Raw genomic sequence first — 13200 nt, 5'->3', positions numbered from 1 at the left:
GCCTGTGCGAGAAAAGATTAGTGTCCTGTTTCTGTTTCAGAACTGACTGAAAGGCAATTGATCCAGGAAGCTGGGTCTAGAGGCTGACAACAATCACAGAATTATAGAATCATGAAGGTTGGAAAAGACCTGTAAGATCATCAAGTCCAACCATCAAACTGACACAACCATGCTCACTAAATCATGTCCCAAAATGCCATGTCTACATGGTGTTTTTTTAATATCTCCAGAGATGGGGATTCAACCACCTCCCTGGGCAGCCTATTCCAATGCTTTATCACTCTTTCAGCAAAGGATTTTGTCCTGATATCCAACCTAAACCTCCCCTGGAACAACTTGGGCAACAAGGCTGGTGAGAGGCCTTGAGCACAAGCCCTATGAGGAGAGGCTGAGGGAGCTGGGATTGTTTAGCCTGGAGAAGAGAAGGATCAGAGGTGACCTCATTGCCCTCTACAACTACCTGAAAGGTGGTTGTAGACAGGAGGGGGTTGGTCTCTTCTCCCAGGCAACCAGCACCAGAACAAGGGGACACAGTCTCAAGCTGTGCCAGGGGAGGTTTAGACTCGAGGTGAGGAAAAAGTTCTTCACTGAGCGAGTTGTGCGTCATTGGAATGGGCTGCCCAGGGAGGTGGTGGAGTCACCGTCCCTGGAGGTGTTCAAGGGGAGATTGGACGTGGCACTTGGTGCCATGGTCTAGTTGTGAGGTCTGTTGGAACAGGTTGGACTTGATGATCCTTGGGGTCTCTTCCAACCTTAGTTACTGTGATACTGTGATACTGTGATTTACTCCTGTCCTATTGCTGGTTACTTGGGAGAGGAGACTAACACTCACCTAGCTCCAACCTCCTTTCAAGGAGTAGTAGAGTGAGGAGGTCTCCCCTCAGCCTCCTTCCCTCCAAGCTAAATAATCCCAGTTCCCTCAGCTGCTCCTCATAAGGCTTGTGCTCTAGATCCTTCACCAGCTTCAGCACCTCAGTGTGAAACAATCTAGCTAGAGATCAAACTACAGAACAATTAATTGTAATACTGTAAAATTATCTGCCTCTTTTTTCCCCCCCCAAACTTATTTCCAATGCTTCCCACAAGCTTTGATCAATTGCCACAAGTAAGGGAGAATCTATTTACACATTTACTACTGAGCTTTAGTCCCAATACACACAAAAATTAGATTCCTTGTGCCTTGTTCAACCGCTACTCTTCTTTATCCCTTGATGCTCTATGAAAGATGAAGGTTGGTGTCCTCCTCTGCACTCATGCTCCAACATTAACATCAGCAGCATCTTCTAAATGCAACACTCATGGCAAGAAAACATCTTAATCTTTGCTTCAGGATGGGATTTCCTGTGAAGTCAAAAAAGCTTAACATCTGAACAGCTAGAACTGGACTAAATGAAAGCTCTCAGATCACCTGCCTTAAGATTCCTATGGACAGTGACACTTTAGCACATTAGAATTACAATTTCTGATTAAAAAGGAAATTTATGACTGATGTCACAGAAAAATGAGTAGAAGGGACAGCAGATGGGGGTGTGTATCTCTGTGTGTTGGCAGGGGCTTTGAGCAACCTGGTCAGGTGGAAGGCATTCCTGCCCATGGGGGTTGGAACTAGATGACCTTTAAAAGTCTCTTCCAACCCAAACTGTTCTGTGATTCTGTGCAACATGAAGAAAGATTGAGTACTCTGTGGTGGAAAAGCTCACGCAGAGGGCTGTGTAGATGTTTATTAGCAGCAGAGTCAAAGCGCATGTGAAGAATCCATACTTTTCTCCACCAGTATATCCTCCTGAAGCAGATAATTGATCCTCTCAAGAAAGTTGTAGGCCCCCAAGAATATTTACTGTGAGTTTTGGGAATCAGCAGAATGCCAGTCTGACCCTGTGAGCTCAATGCTGCAGCCAAATTGCGCTGCTCTGTAGTGCTCAGACACCACAGAACTGGGCTCATCTTCATGGTGGGAATACACAAAGGAAAACCTCTCCTGTTCCCTCAAAGAACAGTGGTTCTACCTCACCCCTCAAAAACTCCACTGTAGAAGACAAAAAGGGTGTTGCTGACTACTGCTGTATTGCAGTGCCCTGTGATTGCTTGGGTGGCCTTATTTACAGAACAGGTGGAACAAGAAAGTGATTTTGATTTATAACCCACATGATTTTGTGTTTTGTAACAAACACAGCACAACAGGCAGCCTAGGTCTAGGATATTCAGAGGTCTCTTGCCCAACAGGTTCAATTACTTGGCTCCATCTTCTGTATGAGAAATGAGCAGTTCAGGCAACCCTTAAAAATAAATGCTGCACAGCACTTGGAAAATTAATGTAGTTCCTGATTTCAAGGTGAATAACAAAACCCAAACCCAAACAAACACTAAAATAAAGAAAATACTACACAATCCCGGTGCAGAAAGTGTGATAACCACTATTTCACACCATGTTCCAAATACTCTCCCTCACCCAGGCACCTCCAGTAAGAACCTGGCCAGACATCTCATTAAAGAGTCTGACACATATCCTGATTGCTTTTTACAAGATAAGAATATGTCTCTACAATTATCATGTGTGTTTTGATCTCATTGATACCAAACAGTGCTGTACCTGATGCATGCTTAGCTCTTCCCTATCCTGTCATTAACTGTTTTCCTTTCTGAAGTTGCAGCATCTCCTGCTCCAGCCACCAAAATGGAGGAAAATGCCAATGCCAGCATTGAAGAAGATTTTGAAGGACAGGCAACACACACAGGCAAGGGAACTAACCATTTTTCTTTTTCCTAAATATCATAGACTGGTTTGGGTTGGAAGGGGTCTTTAAAGCTTATCTAGTCCTACTCCCCTGCATTGTGCAGGGACATCTGCAACTTAGGCAGGTTGCTCAGAGCCCAGTCCAACCTGCCCTTGTCTCTGTTCACTCGGGAAGCCCAGAATTTGAGTAGCTCCAGTTGGTTTGCCAAATCCCTTGCACAGAAACATGAGCTCCAAAGCCAATGAGAATGTGTATTGGAGCAAGTGACAGCCTTCAGGGAAGGGCAGGTAACACGAAACTCATCTTTTTGCCAATCCTCCTGAAGCAATCAGCAAATGCAGAAGACACCCAAGAAGCCACCAACAGCAATGGCCCAACAAAGCTCTTGTTGATTTATTGCTTCAGTCATGAACAATGATCTGTCCTCTTCTGAGGAAGAGAGGAAAAGAAACCAGGAACAAAACCACACTCACATGCTAGTATTAGGTTATAAGGCCTCACTGCAAAGGCTGGATTGTTCTTTCCTTCTTACAGAAGGAACATTCAGTGCTAAAAGCGAACCTGTGAATCCTTTTGGCAAACACAGCACAGCCTTTACAAGCAGTACCCTTGCTCAGAATCACAATTCTTTTTAATCCAGCACTCAGTCATCGTGGGTTTTATGGGTACAGATGTTGCATTCAGCTCTACAGACACTTCATCCCACCCCACCAACAGGCAATCATTGCTTCCCAGTGCGCCTATGGCTTCTTTTTCTTTGTGCTATTATAAATACAGCTCTTGAAGTAACTGTTTCTGGGGGTTTCCCCATTACCATCATCCTTACTGCTGTTGGCTTAGATTATTAGATATGCCTTTATTTATTTTTTTGTTTAAATTCTATTTATTTATTAAATACCAAAATGTAGGGCAATCCAGGTAGGAATAACCCCCTACCCCAGTACAGGTGCAGGGATGACCTGCTGGAAAGCAGCTTGGTAGAGAAGGACCTGACCGCTGGTAGATAACAACTACCCCATGAGCCAGCAATGTGCCCTCTTGGCCAAGATGGTAAATGGTCTCCTCAGGTGCATTAAAATAGTGTGGCCAGAAGGTCCAGCAAGGTTCTTCTCATCTGCTCAGCCTTAGTGAGAACACATCTACAGTAGTGGGTCCAGTCCTGGGCTTCCCAGTTCAAGAGAGATCTCTGTGAGGAGGAAAGGCTGAGAGACATGGGGCTGTTCAGCCTGGAGAAGATCAGTCTGATCAATAGCTAAAGGGCAGGGGGAAAGAAGATGAAGGCAGACTCTTTTCAATGTACCCAGTGACAGGGCAAAGGGCAACAGGCACAAACTGGAAACCAGGAGGTTTCATTTAAACATGAGGAGAAAATTCTTTTGTGAGAGGGTGCTGGAGCCCTGGACCAGGCTGCCCGGAGAGGCTGTGGAGTCTCCTTCACAATCTGCTGTTGGTGACCCTACTTTAGGAGGAGGATTGGACTAGATGATCTCCTGTATTCTCAGTTTTACAGTCTTTACTTCTGTTATGTATTCATGGATTCATAGAATGGTTTGAGTTGGAAGAGACCTTAAAGATCATCGAATTCCAACTCCCCTGACATAGGCAGTGACACCTTCCACTAGACCAGGTTGCTCTAGGTCTCATCCAACCTTACTTTGAACACCTCCAGGGAGGAGGCATCCACAACCTCTCTGGGCAACCTGTTCCAGTGTCTCACCACCCTCACTGTCAGGAATTTCTTCCTAATCTCCAGTCTAAATCTGCCCTCCTCAAGCCTTAATTCATTCCCCCTTGTTCTATCACTACAAGTCCTAGTTCCTGGTTTTCTTGCAGACTGCTTTCAACGTATTCAGATGCTCTGTCTCTAGAAAAATGCAAACAGACCTACAAAACACTATCTTGGGCTGACATGTCAGTGTTGTTAACTATTCATGTAGTTCACCAAAATCCTTTTATGGGATCCTGACAGGAACCAGAGCACCCCCTTTCCTTTGGAGGCTGATGTAACACACTGATCACAGAGTTCAGGTTTGCAGCACTCGTGGAGGGTGCTCAGGAAGAGACATGAACGGATAAACTGTGGCACAGAAGGAAAATGAATAGAAATTAAAGACAGTCTACTGTTGCAGCCAGTTTCTCATCCAACTTCATCTCTCTTAGGGCCCAAAGGCGTCATCAATGACTGGAGGAAGTTCAAATTAGAAAGTGAAGATAGAGACTCCTTATCCTTGAGCAAGAAAGAAATCCTTAGACAAATGTCATCTCCACACAGATGTTACAGTAAAGATGATAAAGACACCAGAGAGAGATTCTGCCGTAAGGTAAGTAAAGAAAAGGCAAAATAAGTTAATTTGGTTTCTATGTAAAATATGCAGTTTATAAGCTAGAAAATCTTGAATTTTCCAAACTCCATTCCTTTGCAGCTCAGCAGAGCTCACACAACATAGACAGAACAAATGCACATGCAACCACATCTCTATTTCTCTCCCAAGCAAAGTCCAACTGCAGTAAACCAAGATGCATATTTCACACTGACATAGCATACAACACAGTTTGATCCTTCTTCCTCCTTCCCTTGCCTCAACATTCTTTCCATCATTAAGCCAATGGAATCATTTGAACATGATATAAAAATACTAGTCACAATAGAGTTCTGAGCCTGAACATAGCTCATTACCATTGACCAGTTCTGACCCAAAAACCCCACAGAAATCAGACTTTTACCCCATGACAGCAACAGGCAAAATTCCCACCAACCCTGGAAGATCCAAAAGTCTTTGGCAACTGTCCTCAATACCAGCAAATTGACATGCAGGTCTTAAGACAGGATCTTCACCTGTCTCTTGAAAAGACCTCCCAGAGCCACTGTAGGCAGTGATGGCTCTTCTAGCCAAGCTTTCAACGTGAAGTCCTTAAAACAACCACTGAGTCTCTTCCTGTTTCAGTGTCAACTGACAACCACTTCACTAACATATCGTTCTCTCAATGCCCACAGATGAGCATGCAGGAGTACGAATTAATTCATGATGAGCAAGAAGATGAAAGCTGCCTACAAAAATACCGCAAGCGCTGCATGCAGGATATGCACCAGAGGCTGAGCTTTGGGCCGAAATATGGCTACTTGTGTGAGCTGCAGAACGGGGAACAGTTCCTGGAGGCCGTGGAGAAAGAACGCAAAACCACCACCGTCATTGTCCACATTTATGAAGACGGCATCAAGGGCTGCGATGCTCTCAACAACAGCCTGACCTGCCTGGCGGCTGAGTACACCACCGTGAAGTTCTGCAAGATCAAAGCCTCCAACACAGGGGCTGGAGACCGCTTCTCCAATGAAGTGCTTCCCACTCTGCTCGTCTATAAGGGTGGGGAGCTTCTGAGCAATTTCATCAACATTTCTGAACAGTTCAATGAGGAGTTTTTTGCTGTGGATGTGGAGGCTTTCCTAAATGAGTATGGGCTGCTGCCTGAAAGGGAGCTTCCATCCCTGGGAAATGGCAACACAGATGAGCCAGATGTTGAGTAATTAGAGCGGCATAGTCCTCCCTGTCTCCCTTCCCTCTTCAGTTTGTTGTAAATCAAGCTCAATAACACCCATCTCATTTAGAGAAGGCTGTCTTTGCTAATTTATCTGTAAGATACATATACATATTTATATAAATGGCTTAAAAGTATGGTTAGCATATGAATGTTACTTAAAACATATACAGCTGGCAGTCCTGTACATAACTATTTCTATGCCAGCCACAAGTAGTAGGAAAAACAGGAGATAACACAAAGCACAAGAAGAATTTCAACAGGAAAAGAACTGACCCATCCCTCTTGTATACACAAAAGGCTGTCTCCGTGCTCTGGAATTACAGTGAGTCCTGGCTCCTCAGGTTCACTTTCATGACTAAAGTCAGAAAATTTCATCCAACAGATTTCAAGCAGTCAGAAGAAGATTTCATCCAGCAGTTTTAATGAAAAACACACAGCCCAAAGTCCTTGCATTCCTAAATGGCTTAGGTGTCTAGGACATTAGTTTATGCTTCTCCATTTAACTTTTAAACACTTGTGAAAATGCAGGAGTTAGCTCAGTGCTTCTCTAACTTTGTCATCTCGACAGCTAAGACAGACACACTGTCAGCTAATTTCAGTTCATTGTTGCTCCATGTTTTGATTAGTGATATTTGAAATATCTGCTGAGTTGCTGGAAAAGTATATTGTGCTCATGCAATAATTCCAAAATAAAGCCTAACAGCTGTCAAAGCCTGCCACTGGAAGTGTGAAATGTGTTGGGAGAGTGTAACCTTAACCTTGAAAACATTAGTAAGCACACATCAGGCATTTATTGAACTCAGTGTCAAGTTTTGCTAAAGGAACACTGCTGAAAACTACAGTTTAGCAATTAATTTGAGGGTAAAAATAGGGTAAACTCACTATAAACCTTCCTCCCTCTCTCTGAAGGTCTAAAAGACTCCACCTCCTCCAGTTCTGATACACAACAACAAAGCATTAGAAGTGTTTCAAGAACTTCTTTTGCACAATGGCAAAGCTGAAGACTGAATTTTATTCAGAGGATAGAAATATAGTATCACATAATCATTCAGGTTGGAAAATCCCTTCAAGATAGAGTTCAACCACAAACCAATTGCCATGGCCACTAAACAACTATACCCTGAAGTGCCACATCTATAGCTTCTTGATCACCTCCAGGGATGGTGACTCAACCACCTCCCTAGGCAGCCTTTTCCAATGTCTGGCCATTCTTTCAGGAAAGAATTTTTCCCTAATACCCAACCTAAACCTCCCCTGGCACAACTTAAGCCCATTTCCTCTTGCCCTATCATTAGTTACTTGCCTTTAAGGTAGTTGTAGAGAGCAATAACATTTCTCCTCAGCCTCTTTTTCTCCAGATTAAACAACCCCATCTCCCTCAGCCACTCCTCACATGACATACCCTCCAAACCTCTCACCAGCCTCATTGCTCTTCTCTGGACAGCCTCCAAGACCTCAATGTCTTGGTGCCCAGAAATGAGGCCATTACTCAAGCTGTGGCCTCACCAGGGCCATGTACAGGGGCACAGTCACTGCCTTACTCTTGCTGGACACAGAATCACTGGAAAAGACCTTTAAGATCATCTAGTCCAGGCATCATAATTAAGTATCTGTATGTTACTATGAAGACAAAAATATCTACATCATAATGGGGAAAAAAATGCCAATAACATTTGAGATTATCAGAATATTCAAGATTGTTCCCAGCTCCCCAGTTCAAGAAGGACAGGGAAATACTAAAGAGTCCAACAGAGGCTATGAGGATAATTAAGGGACTGGAACATCTGTCTGGTGAGGAAAGGCTGAGACACCTGGGGATGTTTAGCCCAGAGAAGAGCATCATGAGATAAGATCTTATTAATGTTTCCAAATACCTGAAGAGTGGGTGTTGAAAAGATGGTGCCAGACTCTTTTCAGTGGTGCCCAGTGATAGGATGAGGGGCAACAGAGAAGTTCCACCTCAACATGACATAAAACTTTTTTTACCATGAGGGTGCTGGAGCCCTGGAGCAGGCTGCCCAGGGAGGTTGTGGAGTCCTGCCTGCACACACTCCTATGTGACCTGCCCTTGGTGATCCTGCTTTGGCAGGGGAGTTGGACTTGATGAATTGCAGAGGTCCCTTCCAACCCCCAACATCCTGTGATTCTATGATTTTTTTGTACTCACATGACTCACCAGATTTTATTTGATTTGATAGTTTCACATTTTGCTCACTCTGGAGCAGGGGCTTTCAGTTCTGTTTCATGTCATGATCCCACCATAGATATGTCACCCTGCAAAATTCTGCACATGTAGCAGTTAAGAATTCAGAACTGAGTGGCCAGGACCAAGAAACCATTGCCACAGTGATGTTCTTACTGCTTTTCAACACATTTCTTTTCTCCACTTGTCACTCACATGGAAAATTCACAGGTGTATCTGAATCTTACACTGCTTTCCAGCAGACCTGCAAAACAAAATAATTCTACTCAAAAGGATTTTGGAAATGGCCTCAAGTTGCACCAGGGGAGGTTTAGGTTGGACACTAGAAGAAAATTCTTCACTGAAAGGGTTCTCAAACACTGGAACAGGCTGCCCAGGGAGGTGGTTGAATCCCCATCCCTGGAGGTGTTTCCAAGACACAGAGATGTGGTGCTGAGGGAAATGGTTTAGCACCAGCCTTGGTGGAGTTAGAGAATGGTTGGACTGGATGATCTTAAAGGTCTTTTGCAATCAAAGTGATTCTGTGCTTCTATGATTTTGCATCAGTAGGCCTATTTCAGAAGTCACTGTTTGCAGACACACTAAACACTATCAATATCTGATATCTTCCCACAGGTTACGTAGAAAATGATGAGTTCTTTTCTGTCTACTGCAAAATTAACCACTTGCCCAAGTTTTGGGTAATATTTGTCTTGTATTTTCTGGTATTTTAGAGAGGCAGGAAAACTTCTGTCCTCTACACACCAGAAAATCTGCAAATAACTGACGGCAACTAATGTTCTCGAGAACCTTCCCTCTTTAGTAGACTTGGTTTAAAAGTTATTAGGCTGCACATCAGCAGCCTCATTTCTTTGAGAAACCGGGCTGAATGCAAAAAAAAAAACCCACCCCAAACAAACCTTGAACAACTAATAACCACCACAGAAACTACGTTTATAGCTAGTTGCAAGAAATAAGCTGACACTCCAGTTTAAGAGACAGACAAAGCATGTTTAAGCAGGATTAACTTCAACCTGTAATTTGAAATAAAAGAAAAAGAAACCACACGTGACGCCAAGCCCCAGCAGAAGCTCATGACTAATAAGTTGCAAATAAAGCTCCGATCACAGCAGTCATCCATATTTCTGCACACAAAAAAATAAAACACCCTGCAGAAGAAAAAGCAAGAGTTGACTCAAACATTGTACCACTGGATGAAGCATCTTGAGTAACAAGAGGTAAATGCTTCAATACGCACATGGGAGCAGCCTCCGTATATCCTCAGCCACTCCTCCTTTTGAGTTGAAGTCAGAGTGTTCACAACTATTCTGATGCAGACAAAGATGGAGGAGAGGTGACAGCTAATTACCAGTGGAGTCACTGATGACTGAATCATGAAGACAATCTCTAGGAGATGTTACCAGCATGCCCAAGGCTACCCCTCTGTTGTGAGGAATTATAAAACTCATTATGCAAGGCCACTGAGGCTTTTTCAAACTACAGAGCACAGAAAATAAGGTTTCTGGAAGAGTATTTTGTAACATCAACTTTAGAACTGCACTTAGATGAGAGGTTTTCAGATGTGGAAGCCACAGGCGCTCCTCTAAACTCTTGTTCACCAAAATCATAGAATGGCTTAAGTTGGAAGGGACCTTAGATATCATCTACTCCAACCTCCCTGTCATGGGCAGGGACACCTCTCAACTACACTTGGGTGCTCAAAAAGCCTCATCCAACCTGGCACTGAACACCTCCAGGGAGGAGGCAGCCACAACCTCTCTGGGCAACCCATTCCAGAGTCCCACCACCCTTGTACTGAAGAACTTCCTGAGATCCAGTCTGAACCTAACCCCCCCCCCCCCCGCCCCCAGGTTCAAACCATTCCCCCTTGTCCTGTCTCTATGAAAAGTCCCCTTATGGAAAGTCCCTCTCTAGCCTATTTGTAGCTTGCGTTTAGCTACAGGAAGGCAGCTAAAAGGTCCCCCTGGACTCTTCTCCTCTCCAGGCTGAACAACCCCAGCTCTTTCAACTTATTCTCATAGCAGAGGTGCTCCAGCCCTTCAACCATCCTCGTGGCCCTCCTCTGTATGTATCTGCAGTCACAGATATGAGTTTAAAAGGCTCAATTTCAGTCACAATAGTTTCAAGTTAACAATACTCCTTATTTCCATCAACTGAAAGCTTCAGAAGATTATCTAGGAAAAAGATAAACCTGGATGAAGCTTGAGCTTCATCCAGTAAGTAGTACCCAAGAAACAGACTTTAAAAAGATTGCTTTCTATTTCTTTTTCTTCTTTTTTTCCTTTTCTGACCTTGTCTTACAGAACTCATTTTCTTATGTTACCAATGGCTAAGAGTACAAAAGGATGGGAAGCAAGACAGCCCTCAAATTCCCCCTTGGTTCTGCAATTTTCAGGCAAGCAAGAACCTGCTTTCTTCTGCATCCACTGTTTCCTCATGGCAGGATGACTGGAAGGCTCAGTCTGTAGATACAAGTCAAATTACTCATTTTCTTTTTGACAGGGCTAAGTTATTTTCTTACTGCATGGATGGCAGTTGAATGCAGCCTCCTGTATTAAAGCAGAAAGCTCACCCATACCCATTTCTTTCATTGCCTTCTTTCGAACTTGAACTGGTTGGACTTACAGCCAGTTTCCAATGCTGGACTTTGGCAGGACGTCCAAGCAATTTCCAATGAAAATTAGACTTCTGCAGAGCATTAATACCTTTTTTGTTACAAGCTGAAAGATTTATTTGACAGTCTGTAGTAACACCATGAAGGAAAGGGTCAGTTACTGAGCAATGGATTAAGCTTAAACCAGAGTTCTTTGCTAGGGGATCCATGGAATAATACCTCCAAAAAATCTGTTTTTTGCACCACAGATGCTAAGCAAGAACTATTGGAAGAGTGTTTCATGACTATTTTTTTCTCTGGTATAGGATATTTATTATCTCAGATGTTGCACTTCACTGCTGTGGCTGAGTTTTGAGTTAACAGGCAAGTATAGGAAAACTGTTTTGCATTTCAGAAAGGTGAAACAGAAAAGACAAAAAGAAGGAAAAGATAAAATTATTTCTTCTTATTACTCCCCTACTCCTCCTTCCAGTATAGACTTTAGGAGAGTAATTTTTTAAACCAAACCTATCTTGAAGCACATTACAAAATTAATCTCATTTTCTGGATTGCATTCAACCTCCCCTGGATTCAACTGCTCCTGCATAATGCCATCTTGTCTCCTGATTCCACCTGTTTGCACCTGTAAAACATGCAGGAGCTGAACACAGTACCTGCATTACCACACTCACTTTCCTCCATGAGACCCCACTTGAGCAATACTGAGCACAAAAGATCATCATTGTGTTCCAAAATATCATTACAATCACAGCATGGTTTGGGTTGGAAGAGACCTCCAAAGGTCATCTAGTCCAACCCCTGCAGTCAGCAGGGACATTCTCCACTAGATCAGGTTGCTCAGAACTTTGTTGAGCCAGATACTGAGAATCTCCAGGGATGGAGCCTAAACTACCTCCCTGGGCAAGCTGTTCCAGTGTTCCACCACCCTCATGGTGCACAATTTGTTCCCAACATCCAATCTAAGTCTGCTCTTCTCTAATTTCAAACCATTGCCCCTTGTCCTGTCACTGCAGGCCTCTGCAAACAGTCCCTCTGCAGCCTTCTTGTACTGGAAGGCTGCTATTAGGTCTCCCGGGCTCTTCTCTTCTCCAGGCTGAATACCTCAGCCCATCCTCATCACATAGGTGTTCCAGCCCTCTGATCATCTTTATTGCCCTCCTCCAGACCCACACCATCAGGTCCACATCCTTCCTGTATTGAGGGCTTCAGACTTGGATGCAGTAATCCAGGTGAGGTCTCACCAGAGCAGAATGGCAGAATCACCTCTCTCCACCTGCTGGCCACAGCAGATGCAGCCCAGGGATGCCATCGGTCTTTTGGGTTGCAAGGACACACTGCTGGGTAATGTCCAGCACCTCATCCATCAGAAATACCAAGTCTTTTTCTGTAGGGCTGCTCTCAATTTCATCACCCCCTATACTAAAAGCAGCTCTCTTTCCAAACACATGACAACAGAACACACAGATGACACCTTTCTCATAGTTGCCTTTTATTTAAAGCATCCCAGGACATCCTTATGCTTTAGAACCAAAGTCTTGATACTTTTTCTTATTGTTCCAGTGTCTATATACAAAAAAAGTCATTTGCAGCGCTAATAAAACATCCCAAAATCTGGAATTCTTCTCTAGGGTAGTTCAGATCCATGTAAACATCACATGTCATCTACACATTATCTTTATTAACCTTCCTAGACTTCTCCCTTTATTCTGCTCTCCTCGTGGCAACTCCCTGAAATGAGGTTGGAGCGAGGTCAGTGTGGGTCTCTTCTCCCAAGTAACCAGTGACAGGATGAGAGAAAATGGGCTTAAGTTGTGCCTGGGCAGGTTTAGGTTGAACATTAGGAAAAACTTCTTTCCTGCTAGAATGGTCAGGCATCGAAACAGGCTGCCCAGAGAGGTGGTGGAGTCAACATCCCTGGAGGTATTCAGGAAGCTTCAGGATATATTTTAGTGGCCAGGGTAGCTGGGTTACAATTTGACTTGACAATCTTATAGGTCTTTTCCAACCTGCATGATTCTGTGATTATCCCTTAACATATACAGAAGAGTATGTCATAATGGTTGGATGTGATGATCTTAAAGGTCTTTCCCAGTTGAAACAATACTATGATA

At 43.7% G+C, this 13200-nt stretch overlaps 1 protein-coding gene across 1 annotated transcript; it reads left to right on the top strand.

The window, feature by feature from the left end:
• The first annotated feature begins 4875 nt into the window (after positions 1–4875).
• PDC (phosducin) lies at positions 4876–6485 on the top strand. Its single transcript, XM_009902645.2, has 2 exons — positions 4876–5056; positions 5731–6485. The coding sequence occupies exons 1-2, from the start codon at positions 4991–4993 to the stop codon at positions 6256–6258; spliced, it is 594 nt and encodes a 197-aa protein (XP_009900947.2). The 5' UTR covers positions 4876–4990; the 3' UTR covers positions 6259–6485.
• The last annotated feature ends 6715 nt before the right edge of the window (positions 6486–13200 follow it).

This window comes from Dryobates pubescens, chromosome 11 (assembly GCF_014839835.1).
Source record: "Dryobates pubescens isolate bDryPub1 chromosome 11, bDryPub1.pri, whole genome shotgun sequence".
Taxonomy (NCBI): Eukaryota; Metazoa; Chordata; class Aves; order Piciformes; family Picidae; genus Dryobates; species Dryobates pubescens.
The sequence above is the reverse complement of the archived record's forward strand: the minus strand, read 5'-3'. Positions and strand labels throughout refer to the sequence as shown.

Coding starts and splice junctions, on each gene's coding strand:
- PDC (XM_009902645.2), top strand. CDS start 4,991: ATGTCATCTCCACACAGATGTTACAGTAAAGATGATAAAGACACCAGA. Junction 5,057..5,730: donor GAGAGAGATTCTGCCGTAAG/GTAAGTAAAGAA, acceptor CAATGCCCACAG/ATGAGCATGCAGGAGTACGA.